This window comes from Vidua macroura, chromosome 21 (genome assembly GCF_024509145.1).
Source record: "Vidua macroura isolate BioBank_ID:100142 chromosome 21, ASM2450914v1, whole genome shotgun sequence".
Classification (NCBI taxonomy): Eukaryota; Metazoa; Chordata; class Aves; order Passeriformes; family Viduidae; genus Vidua; species Vidua macroura.
The window spans coordinates 1,177,975-1,198,726 of NC_071591.1; the positions used below are offsets into that span (position 1 = coordinate 1,177,975).

The window sequence follows — 20,752 nt, forward strand, 5'->3', positions numbered from 1 at the left end:
AAATGATTTTAGTGACATACAGCAGAACTCCTGCAACTTTGAAAATGGCCTTTTTTTTTTTTTTTTTTTTTTTTTTTTTGTCACAGAACCATTCCATTGCCAGCACGTCACTTTTGGGTTGTTTTGGGTCGGTGTTGGGTCCGTTTTGGGTTGGTTTTGGGTCGGTTTCGGGTCCATTTTGGGTCAGTGTTGGGTCCGTTTCAGGTCCGTTTTGGGTCCGTTTTGGGTCGGTTTCGGGTCGGTGTCAGGTCGGTTTTGGGTCGGTTTTGGGTCCGTTTTGGGTCCGTTTTGGGTCGGTTTTGGGTCGGTTTTGGGTCGGTTTTGGGTCCGTTTTGGGTCCGTTTCAGGTCGGTTTTGGGTCTGTGTCAGGTCGGTTTTGGGTGGGTTTTGGGTTTGTGTCGGGTCAGTTTTGGGTCGGTTTCGGGTGGGTCTCGGGTCCGTTTTGGGTTTGTGTCGGGTTGGTTTTGGGTCGGTCTCAGGTCGGTTTTGGGTTGGTTTCAGGTCCGTTTTGGGTCCGTTTCGGGTCTGTTTCAGGTCCGTTTCAGGTCCGTTTCGGGTCCGTTTCGGGTCTGTTTCGGGTCCGTTTCGAGTCCGTTTCAGGTCCGTTTCGGGTCCGTTTGAGGTCGGTCTCGGGTCGGTTTCGGGTCCGTTTCAGGTCCGTTTCGGGTCCGTTTCAGGTCCGTTTCGGGTCCGTTTCGGGTCCGTTTCGGGTCGGTTTCGGGTCCGTTTCGGGTCGGTCTCGGGTCCGTTTCAGGTCCGTTTCGGGTCGGTTTCGGGTCGGTTTCGGGTCGGTTTCGGGTCCATTTCAGGTCCGTTTCGGGTCCGTTCCGCGCTCTCCCTTCGGACGGAACCCAACGCTCGGGCCGGGCGGCGCAGCGCCCCCCAGCGGCCGCCGCGCCCCGCAGCGCCCCGCCCCCTCCGCGCGCGGCCCCGCCCCTCACAGCGCGGCCCCGCCCCCCCCGCGCGCGGCCCCCGCCGCCATTTCGCTGCCCCGGAAGCGCTCGCGGCCCCCCCGTGCCGGCGGAACATGGCGGCCGTGTCCGTGCTGCGCGCGCCCGCCGGCGGCTTCAGCTTCGACAACTGCGCTCGGTGAGGCGGCGGGAGCGGGACGGGGCCGGGGGCAGCGCGGGGCCCGCGGCGCCGGGCCGGCCGGGGGCAGCCCTCCGCCCGGCCCCACTCGCCCGCTGTGTTGCAGGAACTCGCTCCTGGAGGCCGAGCTCGCCCAGAAGGGGCTGCGGGTGCCCGCGCCGCGCAAGACCGGCACCACCATCGCCGGCGTCATCTTCAAGGTGAGGCGGGCGGCGGGCGAGGCCGGGCCGGGCCCGCGGCGGAGGCTCCGCGCTGCTGAGTCACGCCCGGTGTGGCCGGGCCCACCCCGAGCCCCCGAGCTGCCCCCGGGAGCGGCCCTGTGCAGGGCTCGGCTGTGGGAATAATTCTCCCTTCCTGCAGGATGGCGTCGTCCTCGGAGCGGATACGAGAGCCACCGAGGGGATGGTTGTTGCTGACAAGAACTGTTCGAAAATACACTTCATTTCCCCTAATATCTAGTAAGTGTTCGTTTTGCTGGGTGGTAAATTGTTTATTGTGCACGTTGTTGCCGGGGTTTTTAGCCGTGTTCTTTGCTAACAGGATCTATTAAACTGTTTCAAAATGATATTTTATTAACGAGGCTTGGGGGTTCGTGGTATTTTATTTACACTTAAGCAGGCTCTCGTTTCATGCTATCTGTGCGAGAACTTAATTCCCTCAGTTTTACAATGAGACGGTTTCTGCCTGTTGCCTGAAGCATGGAGGCTCCTGTCTCCTTTTCCTCACTTGCTGATGACGTTCCTCAGCTGCTGCGGTGCGGGAACAGCTGCAGACACTGAGATGACAACTCAGCTGATCTCCTCCAACCTGGAGCTGCACTCGCTGTCCACGGGCCGGCTCCCACGAGTGGTCACGGCCAATCGGATGCTCAAGCAGATGCTCTTCAGGTAACTGAGGGGGTTTCTTGTTTATCACCAGTGCTGGTAAAACCACCAAATAATGCTTAGGCAGCATCCTGTGTCTCAGCCTGCTTGACCTTCACAACAAGACTCCAGGAAAGATTTCATAATTGCTCTTTGCTTCGTGGGCTTGTTAACTGAGGTGGAAGAGAAATGGAGTCTGTGGTGTTTTAGGGAATTACGTAGTGATCACACAACACAAATAGAAGGGTATTAGTTAATTACAAATACATAATCACACCCATGAAAACTGCTGTATCCTTGTGGTGAGAAGGCTGGACCAGTAACAGAGTAACGTGCAAGCTTATAAAACTGGGAGTGATTTGCAATAGAATCATTGCCTCAGAAAGTCTGCTGGACACTGACATAAGCCATATTTTAGTCCATTTCCTATTTTATTGCTGCCAGCTGGTAAAAGCCGCCTGTTTAGTACAGAGCTGTACCCGAGCTGTTGGGGAACAGTTCCCAAACCCTGTGTTGTGTTGGACAGCCAGGGCTGAGCTGTGGGCTCCAGACTCAGCACAAACGTTGCTCCCAGGTACCAGGGCTACATCGGCGCCGCGCTGGTGCTGGGGGGAGTGGACGTCACGGGCCCCCACCTGTACAGCATCCACCCCCACGGGTCGACCGACAAGCTGCCCTACGTCACCATGGGTGAGTGCTGCTCCCGCGGGGCCAGGGCGCGGGCCACGCTGCACGTTGCTACTTAAAGTGGTTTTAGTGAGATCCCGTCGTGTGCTCGGAGCTCTGCGGGCCTCAGACCACAAAGGTTAAGTTGTATTTTTATAAGGCAGGCGCGCTGCTCTGTTTCCTCACAAACGTGGGCTGGGATACAACTCAGCTGCCAGGAAACTGATCTTGGGAACGTTGCTCTGTGTGTGTAACACACCTTAAAGCACAAGAATTGTGGGATTCCCAAAATCTAAAAAAAAAAATCCTCAGAAACTTGATTTGCAGATTGTCCTAACTCGTGGTTCATACAAATTTCGCTTGGGGAACTTGTGTTTTGTTTGGAAGACTTGGGTTATTTTAAAAGGAAGGTTATGTTTGGTAGAGCCATGGAAGTGTAAGGGAAAGCTCAAATAAATATATCAGAGAGCTGATCTGAAAACAAAGTGTATCAGATCAGTAAATCAGTCAGCACGTGCCTGGTGCAGCTTTTATGCTGCTTCTGCGGTGGGAAAACATGCATTCATGGACTCATTAATATTTTCTGTTTGTGGCTGGTATCTTTGGCTAAAACACCTGCCCAGGAGGTGGCGGAGGGTCCCGTTTTCGGGCCGGGGCTCCCGGGGCCGGGGCGATGAGCGCTCGCCGTTAGCGGGGCCGCGCCGGGCCGGGCGCTGCGGCGGCGCGCGGCCGCTGGGTGGCGCCGGCGGGCCGGGCACGGCGGCCGGGCACGTGACGTCATCGTGGGGGCCCGTGGGCTCTGTGGGGCTGTGGGGGCCGTGGGCTCTGTGGGGCTGTGGAGGCCATGGGCTCTGTGGGGCTCTGTGGGGCTGTGGAGGCCATGGGCTCTGTGGGGCTCTGTGGGGCTGTGGAGGCCATGGGCTCTGTGGGGCTCTGTGGGGCTGTGGAGGCCATGGGCTCTGTGGGGCTGTGGGGGCCATGGGCTCTGTGGGGCTCTGTGGGGCTGTGGAGGCCATGGGCACTGTGGGCTCTGTGGGGCTTTGGAAGCCCGTGGGGCTGTGGGGCCCGTGGGCTCTGTGGGGCTGTGGAGGCCATGGGGGCTGTGGGGCCCATGGGCTCTGTGGAGGCCATGGGCTCTGTGGGCTCTGTGGGGGCCATGGGCTCTGTGGGGCTGTGAGGGCCATGGGGGCTGTGGGGCCATGGGCTCTGTGGGGCTGTGAGGGCCGTGGGCTCTGTGGGGCTGTGGAGGCCATGGGGGCTGTGGGGCCATGGGCTCTGTGGGGCCACAGAACCCGAACGGGGCTGCAGGAGCCGCTCTGCATTCTGCACATGATGGCTTTCCTGCCTCGGTTTTAAAAGCTTTAAAACGCAGCCTGTAGGGAAATCCTGGCAGCTCCTCTTTCCCTCCACAAAAATAGCATGGTAGCAGGCTTAAGTTCAAACAAGTGGGAAGGAGAATATCAGAGGTTTGAGTTTCGTGTAGTTTAAACTTCGGTTTGCTGCGGGCAGTACCAGGTGTGTGTGGTACCCACACATTCTTTATGGCCACGCTGTTGGACAAAGCCCTTCTCAGCATCAGGGTCCTTCACCTTCCCAGCCCTGGTGCACTGACACTTCCTCCAGTGACCAGGATAGGTTTTAGTAAAAAATTAGCTAATGCATATAGATGAAAGATAGAATCAAAACAGCAGAAAAACTATGAAGAGTCAAATTTAAAATAGCAATTGGAAATGTATTTCAGTCTTGCTTAGACTAATCTATTGTTTTTCAGGGTATTTTATCCCAAATGTTCTAAATGCGGTTTATTAAATCAGGGTAGGTGTGTTTGGCCAGTTAACTTCTGGAAATTCAGTATTAAATCGGAAGGGTGGTTGAGAAGTTGAGTTTTATTTTGGTGTGCTGGTCTGTCTGGATGGACAGAGTGGTGTCCTGCCTTGCAAGAGAGATTTAAAAGGTACACAGTGCTTACTCAGGAGTGAGAACATCAAATTAAACTGTTTATGCTGACAAAGGACAAAATTGGATTTCAGCAAACGATGCAAGATTGCCTGATTGCTTGGCTTGTCTAGGAAAGCTTCTGGCCAAGGCTTATAACGAAATGCATGCATAAAATTAAAGCACTTGAAGTGTGTAGTTGAGCTTTCGGAAGCAGGCGGAGTGCGCAGGAGTCTCTGGTGGCTGGAGCTGCTCCCCTGGTGCCAGTGGTGCTTCATATTCATAAATCAGCTCTTCACTGCAGTGGCAGTGTCGTGCTGCAGAGCAAGAACTCCCACTGCTGGGAGCCAGCCCCCAGCCAGGAGCCACGCTGAAAAATGATCCCAATCCAAGGGGCTGCCGAGATCATGGAATTCTTACCTGGGATGAGCAGCAAATTGAATAACAATGAGTGCTTGTGAATAAATGCCCTGTCAGGGAGCCTTGGCAGTGATGGATGAGGAAGTGCTAAATGTTGCTCTCAAAGCTCGGCACATCCTCTGGTGTGGCAGCAAACAGGTCCTTGGGTGAGGAGATGGACTGTACCTGCCAGAGAGAACGTGTCTTCAGTGAAGGTTCTGCTGAAAAGATCCAGTGCATCTCCTGCACTTTTAATTCACTGTGAAAATTACTGTGAGCTGCGCTTTTTTGCTATGTATCAATAGTTATCTTTCACTTTAAATCAGTACTGAACTGGTACAACTGCTCAAGTGAAGACCAGATGGTATTTTTAAAGTCAGTTTACTACAGTTGCATGCAGAAAATTTAACACCTTGGTTGGGAAATTCAGGAAATGACCAGTGTTACTTAAAGAAGAGAACAGTAAATTCTCTTATGGTGTCATCACGTACCTGGTTCATGCTAACCAGGAGACTGAAAAGCATTTGCCTCAGAGTAGTTCAGCTTCTGTAGTTATGTAGAATTTGTTTGCAGTCAATATTTTTACATATGTAGATGTTAGATTAATGGTTCCTGAATATTTGGTTATAAAGTGTAGCTTACTGAAAATATATGCAAATTCTTTGGAATTGAGATGGCATTTTTTACTTGATGTTAAGTGTAAGCATTCTTAGCAGATAGTGGTTTTAAAGATCTGAAAGGGTTTTTTCCTGAACGCTGTGTAATACAAATAAATTACGACTTTGCTAATTATCCTTTGTTTTTATTATTCTTATTGCTCGCATACAGAAGAGACATAAACTTTAAACACGTGGAAAAAATAAATCAAAAAAGGAAAATTTCCTACTTTTGCAAGCTTAGTTTGAAATCTTACCTAAAATAAATACCTGGTTTGGTGCTACTTTGAGCTGAGGTAAAGACACTATTTAATGACACATTAGCACATGGCTTTCCTGGAGGTTTTAATGGATTTGAGGTTGAACTGCTGCTGAATCTGAACTGGTAACTCAAATCAGTTACCGTGTGTATGAGGTGGGGAATCCATCCCAAGGTAATGGATGGTGTTGTGCTGTGCTTGGATTTTATCCTTCTCCAGACTTTATGTTTGGGAATTGTGAAGCTTGTTTCTGCATAAAGGCAAAGCATGCTTGTTAAAAATGAATTATTGGTGGGCACCGAGTGCACGGACAAGAGAGCAGCTGTTTCCCCACACACAAACAAGTTCTCCATAGACCCTTAATACCCAAGTTTTCTGTGTTTTTATAGGAGCTGCAGTAAGAAGACCGTGCTTGCAGTGTTTACTTAAGTTCCCGGTTTTATTGCCCGCTCTGGTGTCACAATGCCGCTTTCAGGAGGCGGCTGCAGCATTGTGGGGAGCTGGGAGGGCGGCTGGAGCTGCGCAGGGACAGGGGGTGCAGGGGGGCTTCGCTCTGCCCTGTGCTCCAGGGGATGTCTGCATGCCAGGAGGGGTGTCCGCAGCAGCTCCTGTTGCTGTTGTCAAACAGGCTTTGTTTTGGTGGAGACGCTCAGATGTGTGCATTGACTGGTGTTTCTGAAAACACGGGGCTTACGTCTGGTGCTAGGAAGAGTAAAGAATTTTCATTGTGCTACTTAAGATCAGGAAATTCTGTTCTTTCAGAGAATGCTTAGCTGTGCTGGGAGGCTTTTGCTAAGGCAGATTTTAAATGCAAGCTTGTTTAGGATTTATAAGCACTAGAGAAAAAATGAAGCAAGTCTATTCAGCTTTTCCAGCTTCCTGTTCTGCTAGAACCTCCTTAGGATCCTCCTTAGAACCTTCTTAGAATCCTCCTTAGAACCTTCTTAGAATCCTCCTTAGGACCTTGGTTTTCAGATGTAAATGTCTACATGTAGGTTTAATTAAGTTAAGGCTTTAAACAGCTCTTTGAAAATTTACATTATAGAACTGTCTGGATTTATTTATTTAAGGTTGATACTGGATTTGGCATTTATTTGTCTTGGTAACATAGTAAGATAAATAATTAAGTGTAATTCTTTATGTATAAAGGATTTCATGTACTGTAACATATGATTTCCCCTGCCTTTTTCCTTTTTCTGTTTTTCGTCTTTAAGTTACTGTTTTCCTGCTCATAGGTTCTTTTGGGAACTTCTTTTTAAAAGGAGTTGGAGGAATTCAGCATGAGCTGTGTATACAGTTGTGTTATTATTTTCTTATTTGTCACTAGAAGTTTTAAGAAATTAAGATTGCTTTTCCCCATCTAAATAGCTAATGCAGTAATTTTGGTGAGATATTACATTTTATACTTTCTTTTTTGCACTTTTTCTAGTCTCTGTACTCTGATTTTGTCAACCTTTCCCCAAGAATAGGATTGTTTTCCAGCTCTGAGGCTTCCCACTCAGCTCATGGTAGGCCTTCATTTGGGTATAGCAAGAATGTGGGCTTGGTTTGAGACCATAGCCCAGATTTTGTTCCCCCTCTCATTAGAAATATTCCTGTATAATTCCAGAATTATTGTTCAGATTCCTTTATTTGTTTTGGCAAATGCTTTATTTTGACCTTGTTTGAAGGGTCAGTAAAATTCCTTTTATTTGTGGTTTGTTCTGTGATACCAGCTGTTTGCATCAGCAGTTCAGTTTTGCTATTAGTTGCTTAAAAATCTTCTTTATTCTCAGTTTCAGCATTTAAAAAATGGAGTTGTGTATTGCTCCAAGGTGTAAATGAATAGTCATTGCCAGCAATACAAGTGCATACTTAGAGTGTCCTACTGCTTTTAGATGTGATGTATTTGGTACTGTAAAGGTAATGATCCTCAACCACAGCAATATTCTGTAACAGGAAAATCTGTCATATTCATCAGGATTACCATGTTCATTGATTTGTGTCTGTAAATCTGCTGTTTCAACCCTTTAAATTTGATCTATAATTGGACCTCCTTAAATGGTTCAGCTAAGGTAGTCTGTATTTTCTCAACAGTGTCACTGTCAGCTTCTCCTTTTTCATTATACATTCAGCAGACTTGATAAAATCAGCAGGACACCTCATTTGAAACTGTTTAATCGCTGCCTTTTGCTTTCACTAAACCATTGAGGTGGTCAAGCGATATACACAAATCATTTTAAATAGGAAATATGGCTTTCTCTGTGACCCAGCTAAACAGATAGCACTATGCAAAACAAGTTAAAAAGTAATAAATGCCAAAAAATCTTCTAATTGGAGTAAAAAATTGCAGGTAACTTTATTCACTCCCCAAAAGTAGTGCTCTGAAATATGGGTAGGGCCACCAACAGACAGGAGAATCTTCCTGAATGCTCACTCTTTCTGAACAAAGCAAGTTTACAGTTTCAAATAGTAGCATCCTGCTTTTTGTGTTAATTCACATTTATAACCCTGCAGTCACAGTGCTTTGGGCAGAGATGGCTCCTGTTCCATCACTGCACTTGTACTTCGTTCTTTCTGGAGAGGAACATTAAACTTATAGTTTGTCTCTGGCACTTTGTTCAGCTGTTATTGTTCATTATTGTAAAAATAATGGCACAGAGCAGGAGCACAATTAACTGTTTAACTACAGGGGAAATCTGCTGTGGTGGCTGCAGCCCCTGCCCTGTTCCCACTGTTGGGCTGCTCATCCCCAGGCTTGGAGTCATCTCCTCATTCCAGCACCCCTCTGAGAGGGGCAGGCACGGACGTGGGGTGGGAGGGATGGAGGAGTAGGGGCTGCACACTGTGGCATTCCCTTAACTCTCTGTTTCTAACCTCATTTTTGTACCTTATGTTCAGAATGGTAAGAAAGGAAAGGCTGTCGGGATGGGCCTGTGCCGAGTCTGTGCCCACAAGCTGTACCCCCAGGATTAAATCAGGTTCTGACTTGGTGTAGGCACTGTACAGTGCAGAGGTGGGCTGTGGTGGGCTTCGGATTGGTTTGTGCTGATGAGATGTACTGTGTTTTTCTCTAAAAATATTGCCATACCTATATCCACTGGCTGAAGGGGTGTCCTGGTGTTGTCACCGCAGGTTCTGGATCGCTCGCAGCCATGGCAGTGTTTGAAGATAAATACAAACCCGACATGGAGGTAAGTCCTGGCTTTTTAAACCTCAGTGTTTCTTCCCTCAGCAATCCTCACACTCATAAGAATTTAGGAGGTTTGAAACTCTAAAAAAAGGCAAATATGCTCTAGTTTTGCTGCACTTAAAATGTACTAATGTCAGCTTACTGCAAAGCTGTAAAAAATGATGGGTAAAAGAAATAAATTTGCAAGAAGCTGTACTTATGTATGGGAAAGTGTGTGATTTGAATGTAGGTGAAGGCTTTAAAAACATACAGTTTACTGGTTATAGTTTACTTCAGCAATTTACCAGCCCTTGCACAGTCAGTATTTTTGTTTTTCTGTCCCTCTGTCCCTCTCTCAGTCTTGAAAAGAGAATGCAACTAAAAGTCCTCAGATGCTCTTCTTTTTGTAATGCAGCTGCTGTGGGTCATTTCCTCCCACTGAAGTGCACTGTGGTTTCAGGTGATGGTCCCGTAAATCCTCAGCTCCTCTCTACAAAGCTGGTAAATTAAGTTTAAAATGTGAGATGATCTGTTGTACCTTGGTAAGTCTCCTGACAAATCACAGTGTGCAATTCCAGCAGATTTTTAAAAAAGCAGTCAGTTGCCCCACCTTGTTTTGAGGAGTTTGCCATTAGTTAATTGCTTCAGCATTAGAAAAAAGCAATTTTCCAATTATCCCTGGCCCCTCTCCTGTCAGTACCTAAGCAAGAGTTGTAAGTGTGCAAAGTTAGGGACACACAGTGGGAACAGGATTGCTGTGATTTGGGCAGCATCTGAAGATGCTGGACTTTTGGCCTCTAGAATATTTGCAGTTGTTATCAGAAATATTGGAATATGTGTAATAGCTCCCAAGCGTCTCTGGGAAGGATCCTCACACCAGATGGCTGATAGAGCCACTTGAGAGAGAGAGAGAGAGAGGAAGGCTCTGTGTTTCCTTCTCTCCTCACGCTGCTGTAAGAATGAGAGTCTCCTTTTCCAGCCTCCTGTGTGACTGTGCACTTGGCATGTGTGCCATTCCAGTGAAAACACGGGCTGCAAATCCCTGGAAGCAACAGCTACAGCACAATAGTCCTCTTTCCAAGATACAAATGGCTCGGAGCTGTGCTGTGGAACTAAAGTTTTCATTTATTCTCAGCTAGCTTTCAAGCTTGGATTTTAAGTCATTTCTTGTGTAAGAGCAAACGAAAAAGGCACCAAAAACTGGTAAATCTCTAATTTTTCCTATTTAGAAAGGTCATCCTCATTAAACTGTCTTCACACACAACCATAAGTGGCAGCAGATAGTCACTTATAACAAGCATGTAGAAATACAGCCTACCAATTTGTTGAAATAGATATTTAGATCTTTGAGACTTGCGTGCACCTTAACCCTTCCTTTGGTTTTCCTGGATAATCTGTTATCTAATAACAGTTCAGGAATTCTATTAACCAAACCAGCAGAGTTTCACGTGATAAAGCTCAACAGTACTCTTAAACACGTCCTCATAGTCTGTTACGGCTGTGAGTTTGTATTTACATTCTAAGTCAGATGTGGGGATTTTTTTTCCAATAAATTAATAAAATAACAAATATTTCTATTGAAATGAATCCAAATTAATTCTGAAATATGCTATGTATATTTTAGATAAAACTGGCTATGAAATGGCAATGAAGATAAAATTGCTGGAGATTAATTTAATAAAATTGGTAGAAAATTATTATTTTTCTGTCAAGATCAATGTTCCTTTCTTTTGCACTAATTGTCAGAATAGCTTGCTAGGGCTACTGGAGGGTAGTGGTGTGCTTCAAGACCATCACATCACAGAAAAATGATTCAAAGGCAAACTGTCCTGCACCCTCTGGTATCAACTTGCAAATTAGCATCTGGAATGTAATTAAACAAGCTTAATGAAAGTAGCAGCTGAATACTACCGGAAAAGACAATCAGCTTTTTTGCCTCTGATATATATTCTGTACTATTGAAGCTGATCACCAAACGCATCGTGTGAGCACAGTTAAAAAAAAATTAGCATTTATTTGAAGAATAGGAACTGTTTTTCATTCTGTTATGCTTTTGGCATGCACTGGTGTCCCAGGAGAGCCATGCCACAGCAGATAGTGCACAATATTTATAAATCCATGACAGGCAATAATAGCAACTTGAAAAATTCTTTTGCTAGAATTTCAAGTTGAGAGCTGCCAAAAGCTGAGAGGATCAAATCTGCAGTGGCAGCTGCTGTGCCCTACAGTTAGAATCATAGACTTTGAAGATGCTCAACTAAAAAAAAAATAAAAAAATAATAAAATAAAAAAAGACTGCAGGCTTAGCCAATTTTTGCAGGTTTCTAGAGCCCTGGCTCTCTGCCTTTTGAAGATGAGTTGCTGAAGCTTCTCCCAGTGCCTGAGGCATGCTAACACCAGCAGGATGTGTTTTTTTCCATAGACTTAGTGTGTCTTCAGATTTAAGTAGCACATGCTTTATCAGTGCCAGCTGTGATGGTCCTTTCCCTGGCTGCAGTGCTGGGAGAGGATCTTTACCCAACGTCCTTCAGGAGAGCTGTGGAGATGGATGGTGACGTCCCCGAGTGCCACTTGTGCAGCCTGATTTATGGAGGCAGGCTTTGTGGGGAAGGAGTGCTGGCCTCTAGAGGAACCATTATAGATCGCTGAGGATGGGAACACTTTCAGCCCTGAAGGCCTCTAGATGCTTCAAAAATGTAATGCCAAGCACCTAACTACTGTGGAACAATATTAATCTGTCATGTGGGCAGCTATAGATCTGCTTTAAAAAACATAAGTGGAAGAACAGCACATCTAATGGAGTGTTTTGAGCTTAGATCTTTCATTGCAGCCAATCTTTCTTCCAATAGAGTAACCACTGGTTTTAAACCTTACAGTCATTTTGCAAATGCATTTGTGCCTTCTGGTGTTAAACAATAGCAAAGAAATACTTTGAGTCAGTGGATATGGAAAGCATTGTGAGCTGGGAAAAATGTCTACAGTATTAAATGCTGGAATTCTGGATTTATCTATCCTGTGGTGGTTGTATTCCTCAGGAGAGGGGGAGGAGGATATATTTTCTTCTGGTATTTGATTTCCAGTGTTTGAAAAGTAGAAGCATTTTGTCTGTAGAATTACTTGATGCACAGTCAAGTAGACTTCTTGTTATGTTGTAGTCTTCTTGTTTAAGCAAGAAAAGGCTGCTTGTAACTTCATTTTTTTTCTGTGTTTTATCAAAACAGCCAGGTTTAATAAAAAGAGGGTCCAAAAGGAAGAGAATCAGAAGCAATAGAAAGCAGAACTTTTGCAAGGAAAAAAAAGTAAATCTTGGAGTAGTGAGTTCAGGAACAGAACAGGTGGAAAAAAGGAGATAAGAGATAGTCTGGCAGATACTTAATAATTATTTCTAGGATAGATCACCACAAATGTGTGAGATTATATTTACAGTCATTTATTGTACCATTTCTTCAGTGTGGCAGGAAATCAAGTGGTATTGAATAAAACCAAAAATACCCTGGAGGGTAAGAAAGACGAATAAGAAGAGAGGACTGTTCTGAGTGTGTTCCCCATGGAGCACAGGCCCTCTTGGTGCTGCAGCAGCTGTGCTGTCCCAAAACCTGCAGCTTGCTGTCCCACAAGAGGGGATGCTCCCCTGGCGTGCTTCGGTGACCGCTCTGCAGGCTTTGGCTCACCTGTTAGGGTGGGACCTACGTGGGCTGGGAGCCATCTGGTGAGCAGGTTTGGGAGAAGTGGTTTTTGAGGCACTTCTGGGTAGCCCCTAATCTGTAAGTGAAGTAGCTGAGGAACAGGGAGCACTTTCCTCAGGATGCCCATGTGCTCTGGGATCTTTGCAGCATCGAAATGCAAAGTAGCCTGAATGCAGCTTTTAATGTGCCCCTCTTATTTCAGTAAAAACATGCATCAGGCACACTACAAAATATTATGAAAACATGTAACTTTCTTCCATTTTTAAGCAGCTGACACACAGATCCTTCAAGTGTTCCTCTGCTCACATTTCCTACTGTCCCTCAATATGGTAGAATTATTTTTGTTTATTAACCGCTGACAACAATGCTGAGCTATTTTTGGAATCTGTCAAAAGTCTCTAATCTTCAACAATAGTTGTCTCCCCAGTCTTGTTGCCGTGTGTGTGACGGGGCAGCAGTGACAGGCTGCAGATGAGCCCGGCGTTCATTAGCGATGGTGATCAGCTCTGGGCTCAGGTGTGGCAGCGCGCTGATCCCGCAGCTGACACCGCAGCTTTAATGACTCCGCGGGACGGTGGCCACTTGCTGGGAGGTTTGTGGGCTCCACTCTGGCAGCAGACAATGGAGATCAAGCCAGACTATGGGAGTTAGGCTGGAGAGCCTGCCTGAGATACTTGAACCCCTGTTGGTGTCAAACACGGAATTAAGTAAATGGGGAGGGGGGAGATGAGACGAAATCTGACTTGGTGAGCAAAAAATCAGGACTTTGTGTTCCTATGCCTGTGTATTTCATTATCCGGTGACAGGAACTGAGGCTGTTAGTGGCATATCTTCACTCCTTGCTGCCAGAGCTTGTGGCACTGCAGTTTTCAGCTTTCCTGACATAGCTGTGTTCGTGTCTCCTGGAGACAGGGATTTCCATGGGTAAATATCAGGTCTTAGTGCATACAGTCAGCCAGAAAATAAAGGCTTATCATACCTGTTTCTTATTCTTAGGTTAGATCACAATTATCCTGTGGCAGCCTGGTTTCTGCCTGACACGTTGGACAGTTTGTACAGTTTTCATCATCTTTCACAGAATTGTGCCGTGGATCGGTTTTCTTTGTGGAACTAGTGTTAAACAGGAAATCTGGGCTGATCTGGAATATGCCAGCTAGGTATGCTCTGGCGTGGCTGGGATTGCAGGAGAGGTGACTTGTGGGGTGCTTTCTGAATGAATGAAAGCCCGGATTTGTGCTGAAGTTGGTGGGACACTGCCGGCAGCACCAGTCTGAGTTCCCAGAGATACCCAGCAGTGCTGCCTTCCAGTTTGCTGACCGCAGACTGTATCAAGGGAAATAAATGTTACCTTTGTGTAAATTGGGCCTTGCTGCATGTCAAAGAGCAACAATTTCTTCACCTTTATGAAAGTAACACTTGAACTTTGTCCGTAATAATGTAGACAAGCTGGCCAGAAGAAGGGCTCTGTGTTAAGAGATCATTTCACTGCACAGGGTAGGGGGAGGACAGGTAATTATTTTTGATGCATTTCTCAGGAGCAGGTGTTCCAGTTTAAATTGTTCCAGTTTGTATATCTCCCATAACTGCAGAACACAGGCAAAATGTACTGGAAGATATTTCACATGGCACGAAGCCCGAGTGCTGCTCCCGCGGCAGGGGCCGGCGGGGCTGAGGGCAATTGCTGTGAGGGAAGGGGAGGAGGAGGTGGGAGCCAGCCTGGGCTTTATGGAGCATTTTGTTGTATTAGGAAGAATATATTACCACAGGGCCCAAGGCTTCTTTTCCAAATAAAACGCTGACCTTCATTCCCTTCCATCCTTTTGTCAGAGGTAAAGCAATGGGCAGAGTTTGCTTTATTTGAAGCTAGACGTGTTATTGCTTGATATTAATTTTTTTATCTGCAGTAACATAAAGTAACTTTAACTGTAGTCTTTTGCAGGGTTTGCATATCTGGGTGGATAAGGGTCGGTGTGTTACCACAGAGCAGCACAGGGGGGGCAGAGGAGGAGCTGCAGCCTGGCAGCATTTACAGCTCTGGTGCTGTTAAGCCAGTTCCCATTTTGAGAATCAGTTCCCTAAAAACCCATGAACTTTACTAAGTGATGGATTGAATGAGTTTTTGTAATCATTCTTAGTTCAGAGAATGAGAATAGTGTTAAAAGAAATCCCATAGTTGTGAGAAGAGCTTGTAATGTAATTCTGTGCCATCGGAAATATGGATTGTACTAATCCCCGTGTAGGGAATGACATACAGCAACTAATGTTATTGAATAGTAGTTCCGAATCATAGAAGTTTCTTGTCTTGGCAGGTAATTTGGCATAAATTGTTAATGTAAATCCAGGTTAGTGGGGAAGACATTATTTTACTAAAAAAGATAAACTGCTGATTAATTCAGTATAGAACTCAATTACAAATTGAAAGTGTCTCTGCGGGACGCCAGTACCCTAAAGACAGCAGATGTTGAATTGATACTCCAGCATATTTCACCCTGGTATGAAATATTAACGTGGTTTATTATACTGGTGGTGTATGATATCAGAGAGGGGGTGGGGATGAGCCTGCGCTCACAGGCAGCTTCCTCAGAAAGGGAAAAAACTGTTATCTCTGAGAATAATTGTTAGGGACTACTGAGCAGTTTATTTGAAAGTTCTTAGCAGAAGATGGTTAGAAAAATAAACATTTACTGACACTTCAGTCACAATGAATCCAAACATAAAACACATAGGTCTAATTTTAAAATAAAAAAAAAGAGACAAGTTGTGTCATTCCTTATTCTGAGGCAGCACTGGAAATGCACTTTTTTAGGGGGAGACTTGTTAAACCGGAGTGGTTTAAATGACATATGCCAGCCCCTTTCCTGACAGCCAAACCAAATCTATTCTTGCTGTGGAGCCTTCCAGCCTTCCCTTGCAAGAAATACAAAGTCCTTTGCTTCTCAGGTTTGTTCTCTTTGGACTTAGAGCAGACTTCAGCATCTCTTCCAGGTACAGACTCCAGGTACAAATCTCCACCCCACAGCCCCTCACTCCCCGTACGCTGCTGATTCTCTTCCAGACTCTAATTATGCTCCTGTAAGTGCTTATGTCCTTCAAGAGGTATTGCTTTCCACCCCCAAATTCCCAACACTCCTTTATTGATTTATTTTTTTTGTTGTCATTGTCCTTCCTGAAGCTTCTGAGTTTTTTCCCTTCACTTCCCACACAAGTTTTGGGGATTCTCACTTTAAGTAGAACCAACATTTTATATGATAGCATTTGAGCAAATCTCACTGTAAAAGGCTTATGATAAGTATTTGCACTTGTTTATTCTTACAAAAACACTTATTTATGTTCATATTGTACTGATTGTCCATTGCATTTTAAATCTTTCTAAGAACTGCTTTGGGGAATTGCACTGTGTATTGCATCTCTAACAGCATCCTGGTGACCTGAAGAAGGGATTAATTTTATTTTGGTAAGAGAAAAAATAAGATCAGGAATTTCTAAAGTTTTAAAATCTGGTAAAGACATCTGTTTAATTTGTTTGTGAAGTTACAAAATGTGAGGAAATAGTGTTGACAAAGCCATTCCAGCTGCTCCCTTTGCTGCTGGAGCACAATGATAAACTTGTTTACAGGTTATTAGTGAAGACAGTATTAATACAATGTAGAAGTAGCCTCATCTCCTGTAGGAAAGTCTCTTTTTTCCTTCAGTAGCACTTGAAATTTGGAAATTGCTTAAGTGAGAAGAGAAAGTTGATCCAAGTCATATACAAGAATAATGTGTAAAAGTTGCTCCTCGGTGCTGTTTGGGACTCGTGGCACAGCAGCTGTGAGAGGCAATCCATCAGCTCTGAGTGTCTGCAAACTGCAACTCTCCAGATAACAGGTTTAAAGTAAAGATTTAATACAGGCTCTATCTACTATGATGTTGCAGTGACAGTTTAAAACTCATTCTCTAAATCTCAGCAGACTTTATAGCCAGCAGTGGGCCCATATAAAGCTTAATGGCATTACAACACATAAATCATCTTTTAAAGATGCTACCAGTAGCGCCAATATTAAATGCAGACAATTGTCTGCGTTATAAATAATTTATCAAACAGTGTTTCAGATTAGCCTTCCATGCTGAGTTATTTATTTTAGCCTTTGCTGCCCTATTCCTCAGGCAGCCTTTGGCCCGTAATGAAGCGGGCTGTGTCCCGCAGCCCAGCCGTGCTGACCGTTACCGCGCTCGCTGCGCCTGTGCCAAGCGCTGCCGTTTGTCACGCGCAGGTAAATGGAGCTGCACATTGGAGTCCAGGGACACATTGTGGGGGTGTGATGGGGACAGACAGATCGCTCCATAAAGTGCTGCCTGTCACCGCCGCCTCGCCGCACCGTTCATCACTCGGCTGTAATCTCATTTAAGGAGCAGTGGGGGCCCCAGAGGAGGATATTCCCAGTTAGCTTGGTCTTTGCAACCATAAAGCAGGAAGTGCTCCTTTTATATACTCTGAACTTTTAGGGTTTTTTAAGATTAATTATTATAGTGACTCATTGAGTGCCCTGTACTTGAGACTGTGTCAGCACTTTCCTGCTAACCCCTTATTTTGTGACTGTAAATAGTCCTTGCTGAACTCCATGCAGGATCTCTGTAAGGAATACTTTGGGTTTTTTTGTGGCTACTCTGTTCAGCTTTCTAAATTGTCAGAAGAGGAGCAGGAAGCAGCACTGAGGCAGGGTTTTCTAATGACAGTTATTCCATGTTCACAGACTGAGCTGCACTGTGTCAGTGAAGGAGCTGAGGTTACAGCCTGGGTTCTCTGTGCAGTGGCTGCCTCAGTGCAGTTACAGCTCAGCTCTTCCAACTGCACTTTATTGGGTATTTTTGAACTATTTTGATAACAGTAGGGTGATAGAGTACATTTTTAAAGCAAATCAGATTTAAATTAGAGGAGTCTGTGAGGTTTGCAGTGTTGACTTAAAAGGATGGAATTAAAAGGAAGAGTGGAACAAACTCCACCTATCTGCTGTAGTTTTCCTAAGCTGCTTTTCTTACACCTAACACTCACGTAACTTAAAATTACTCTGCTTTTGCTACCACTTAGTTTTTAAAACAGATCTACACATACCTCTTTGGTTTATTTACTTTCACTATAATACTAAAATAACCTTAGTCTGCAACAAATCATTGACAGTCTTTTGTCAGTTAAGTGAGGAATTACTTGCTTATCAGGATTTTATTGCCCAAAACACTGAAGGAAAGGTACAGGAATTATTTTTGCAACATGGCTTTATTGTTCTAGTCAGCTTTGTAGGAAGTGTAATTCAATTTACTGTTTTTTTATAAAGAGTAATAGTTGTAAAGCTGGGAGTGAAGTAAGCCTTGCTGCTGTTTCTGTAGTCCAGTGGAGGCTGTGCCCTACTCCTTTGGCTGCTGGCACAGGAATACTGTCATTGCCACTGTCCAGAGGGGCACCAGGGAGTGCAGGGCAGGCCCAGGGCTGGCAGGTGGGAGCTGAGCTGATTTTGGGCTCCTCTTGAGCTGCACTCGGGGCTGGAGCAGCTGCAGTCAGGGCTGCTGCTCCTGGCACTGCTGCTGTCACGTGGCAGGGTCCTGGCACAGACAGGCTGTGAAAATGAGGCACACTGGAAAAAGCTGTATTTATCAAATTCAGCGTTGACCCCATCTCTTGTTCCTGGTGTCTGGTGCCAGAAGATCATTCCAAGGTGTGAAATAGCAGCAAAGCAATGAGGAGGGAGCCTGGGAGCCTCAGCATTCCAGCAGGATCTGCTGGGTGAGCTGAGCAGCCACTGCTGCACAACCTGGGGACAGAACGAGTCCACACCTCTGTGTCCATGGATGTGTGCCAGCCTCACTATTTCTGTACTGCAACAGGCAGCTCTAGTTTTCAAGTAAGTAACACACCTTTGAGAGAAAGTAAGGGGTCTTACATTCTGTGGTTTGTATTTTCTATGTATATGATGTATGCATATGTCCATATGTATATTTATATGGACTCAATCTGTTTTCCTTGCATTCTGACCCTTTGGCCAGATGACAGGGGCACAGGCTCAGGGGAGCTGAGGGTGCAGGATGTCCCCTCGCTGGTCAGGGGACATGTGATCTTACACATCTGGTGTAATACTCTTAATGGATACTTTGATTTTGAAATGTTTCTGTGTAAAAGATACTCCTGAATGCTGTTGCATAACATGGGCACTGTTGCACTGGGGTTCCTTCTAACTAGTAACTCTTAGTTACATCCATTACTGTAGCAAAAGTTCCTCTTTTGTTTCACTTCAGTGGTACAAACTTAAGCAATCTCAGCATTTTGACTGCTGAGTACCTGATGATTGAAGGTTTTGGTGTATCATTTATTGTTCCAAGCTCAGCCTCCACAGGCACAGGGAAGCACAGTCCTGGAAAAGCCAGCACTGGGGCAGTGAGAGCTTTTTCCCTTTGCAGGAGGAGGAGGCCAAGCAGCTCGTGCGAGACGCCATCGCAGCCGGCATCTACAACGACCTGGGCTCCGGCAGCAACATCGACATCTGTGTCATCAGCAAGGGCAAGCTGGACTTCCTCCGTCCCTACGATGTGGCCAACAGGAAGGGGGACAGGTGAGTGGTCCTGAAGCTCTTGTGGGGTCCCTGCTCTGCCTGGCAAGGCCTGTTTTCAGTAATACCGAGTTCTGTCCGTGATCCCCAGTCTGTAGGACTTTCAACTAAACAGCGCGAATGAGCAGCTGTGGCAGCAGCTGAACTGAGGCTGATACATTGGTAGAATTATTCTAGAGTTGCAAAACATAAGTAAATTGCTTGTTCTTTGGTTTTTAGCACAAATGTCCCCCACCACTTTGAGAGCCCACTGATTTTGATAAAAACCTTTCCAGTTACATGGCAGTGTTTTTGTGAACAGTTTCCTGCAGTTGCTGGTTTATCTGAAACTCTGTCAGTTATTGCAATCAGTATAAATTTTGCACAGTTTCTTTACTTTGGACTTTTACAGGAAACATCTAAAGCTGACCAGGTCTAAAATTTTAAATGCAAGTTTTCCTCTGTACCATCTTCCAGACTAATTTTCCCCCATTTCTTTACTAGGTTTGGTAGGTACAAGTGTGAAAAAGGAACAACTGCTGTTCTCACAGAGAATGTGGCACACCTGGAGCTCGAGGTGGTGGATGAGACCGTGCAAACCATGGACACATCCTGAGCCCTGCGGGTGCTCAGAGAGCAGCTGGTGCAGAATAAAGAGGCTCTGCCCTATCTCCTGTGTGTGTCTGTACCTGGTGCTGTTGCTGCTGCTTCTCCCTTCCTCCTTTAGAGCAGGTGAGAGCTGTGCTCCCCCTCCAGGCACCACCTGGCACTGGGGGCAGAAAAGGAGCTGCTTTGTTACCTCACTTCAGGAACAAAACAGCAGGAGTAAAACTGCTCTGCAGAAGTCTAATTTGATAAGTTTTGATTTAATAGAATGTAAGGAAACAGTGAGCATTGGTGGTTCTGAATTGCCCCCTCAACAGACACTGCTCTCCTGCTACCTCGCTGCGGGGTATCACCTGACATGAGGGGATGTTGATGTTACTGCTTCTGTTTGCTGTAGATACAGGGCAGATCCAGCATCACTTCAAGTCTGATTGTCTTGTTATTCACCTCCACTTGGACCTTCAATATTGGACTTTTTTGTTTTTTAAACAAAGGTGTTTATTTTGGAAATTTTTTTTATTTATCTAAAAAGGCACAATTGCAAAAAATTACCTTTTGAAATACATTTCTTTATAAGCACTACGAAATTTCATGTAGCAAGAAAGTGACCAGACTTCTCCAGATACACATATTTGAGCTGAGCTTCCCTGGAAGCCATGGCTCCAAGGAAAGCTGCAGTGGAACCAGAGAGGTTCAGGCTGAACCCTGGGAAGTGCTAAAGAAGCTGGTATAAATAACCAAGCTGGTTGGCATGGAAATGGTGGGAGCAATTTGGTGCCTCCACAACGTTCTCCTGCTGATTTAAATTTCCCACATCTCTCCCAAGAGCAGCAGCCTCAACTTTCTGCTGAGAAGTCTCAGTAAAATGGCACCTTCCATTAATG

General features: G+C 45.5%; 1 protein-coding gene across 1 annotated transcript; it reads left to right on the forward strand.

Annotated features, from left to right (window-relative positions):
- Positions 1-974: 974 nt before the first annotated feature.
- On the forward strand, positions 975-19,931 carry PSMB7 (proteasome 20S subunit beta 7). Its single transcript, XM_053996362.1, has 8 exons — positions 975-1,089; positions 1,196-1,289; positions 1,450-1,547; positions 1,836-1,976; positions 2,527-2,642; positions 8,983-9,041; positions 19,135-19,286; positions 19,767-19,931. The coding sequence occupies exons 1-8, from the start codon at positions 1,028-1,030 to the stop codon at positions 19,876-19,878; spliced, it is 834 nt and encodes a 277-aa protein (XP_053852337.1). The 5' UTR covers positions 975-1,027; the 3' UTR covers positions 19,879-19,931.
- The last annotated feature ends 821 nt before the right edge of the window (positions 19,932-20,752 follow it).